Source organism: Terrapene carolina, unplaced genomic scaffold (assembly GCF_002925995.2).
Source record: "Terrapene carolina triunguis isolate 2854851 unplaced genomic scaffold, T_m_triunguis-2.0 Scaffold41239, whole genome shotgun sequence".
Taxonomy (NCBI): domain Eukaryota; kingdom Metazoa; phylum Chordata; order Testudines; family Emydidae; genus Terrapene; species Terrapene triunguis.
The window spans coordinates 1-1171 of record NW_020705590.1 but is presented as its reverse complement, the minus strand read 5'-3'; the positions used below and the strand labels follow the sequence as shown (position 1 = coordinate 1171).

At 70.1% G+C, this 1171-nt stretch overlaps 1 protein-coding gene across 1 annotated transcript; it reads left to right on the top strand.

The window, feature by feature from the left end:
- Positions 1-590: 590 nt before the first annotated feature.
- Positions 591-1154, top strand: LOC113405520 (ATP-dependent DNA helicase PIF1-like; the record flags this gene model as incomplete). The annotated part of the gene is made up of 1 exon (XM_026646743.1): positions 591-1154. A coding segment is annotated over exon 1 (564 nt), but the record flags the coding sequence as incomplete, so codon positions are not given.
- Positions 1155-1171: the final 17 nt, after the last annotated feature.

Genomic DNA, 1171 nt, shown 5'->3' with positions numbered 1-1171 from the left:
CTCCCGGGAAGCGGGGAACGCAGCGCTTGCGAATTCTCAGCAATTAAGTTTGTTTCATTCTTGTGTCCTGGCAACCGCGATTCGCCCCCGAGCCTTGTTTCAGAGCAGCAGCCGTGTCCCTCGCAGAGGACTTGCTGATTGGTGCGGGTCAGACCATGCCCCTCGATCAGCAAAGCCCCGCCCCCAGTTCCAATTGGCTCTCGAGTTAAAAGTCCCGTTGCTGATTGGCTATGTTCCCAGCCGGCATTTTTTAATCTCCGTCTACGTCGTCTAGAAGCCGCTGGAGTCCCCAGCGCAGAGCGAGATTCCCAGACCGGAGCCGGGAGCCGCCGCTGCAGCCGCGCCTGGCGAGTTGGGGGCAATCGCCGCCGCGGCGTCGGGTCCGGATCCCCCGCCAGCGCTTGGCAGCCCCGCCGCGCCGCGCCGCGCCAGCATTGCTGCCCCTCGGAGGGAGACTGAGCCGGGGCCTGTCGCTGCGCCGCGGCCCAGCGGGTGGAGCTGGACGCGGGCTAGGGGCGGTGGGGCCCTGGGCCGGGCGGACGCCGGTCGCCGGCCGGGCTGAGCGCTGCGCTGTTTGCGTCAGGGAGACGATGCAGGGCGCGGAGCTGGACGCTCGGATCCGCTGCAGTGTCACTCTCGAGCGCCTGAGCCCGAGCGGCCCGGCCCCGCAGCGCCGGGTGATCCGCGACGCCTCCCTCGCCCTGGGCCGGAACGAGTTCCGAGAGCTGGTGCTGCAGGTGAGCGACGGCAGCGCGGCGCTGAGCTTCGCGCTGCGCGGGGAGCTGCGGCTCTTCACGCGCTTCGTGCGCCACGGGAAAAGCGGCCTGCAGCTGGGCCCCGCGCACCCGCAGCTGCTGATCGCCAACTGCCCCCCCGACCGCCTCAGGCGCTTCCTCCGGCTGCTGCGCGTCAAGCACGAGGCGGCGGGGCAGGGCGCGAAGAGCGTCACGGAGCGCGCGCGGCTGCTGTGCAGCCTTCCGCGGACCTTCGACACCATCAGCCCAGTTCAGGCCCGGGACGTGCAGCGGGTCTGCGATCCGCGGGCCCACGCGAGCTGCGAGGCGACGCCTGTGAAAGGGCAGGACCGCGGGAACAGCGCTCTGTGGGGCAGGGCTCGGAAAAGGGCCAGGGCAGAGTCGGCTGAAGCAGGCGCTGTAAGAGATCCCCAGGT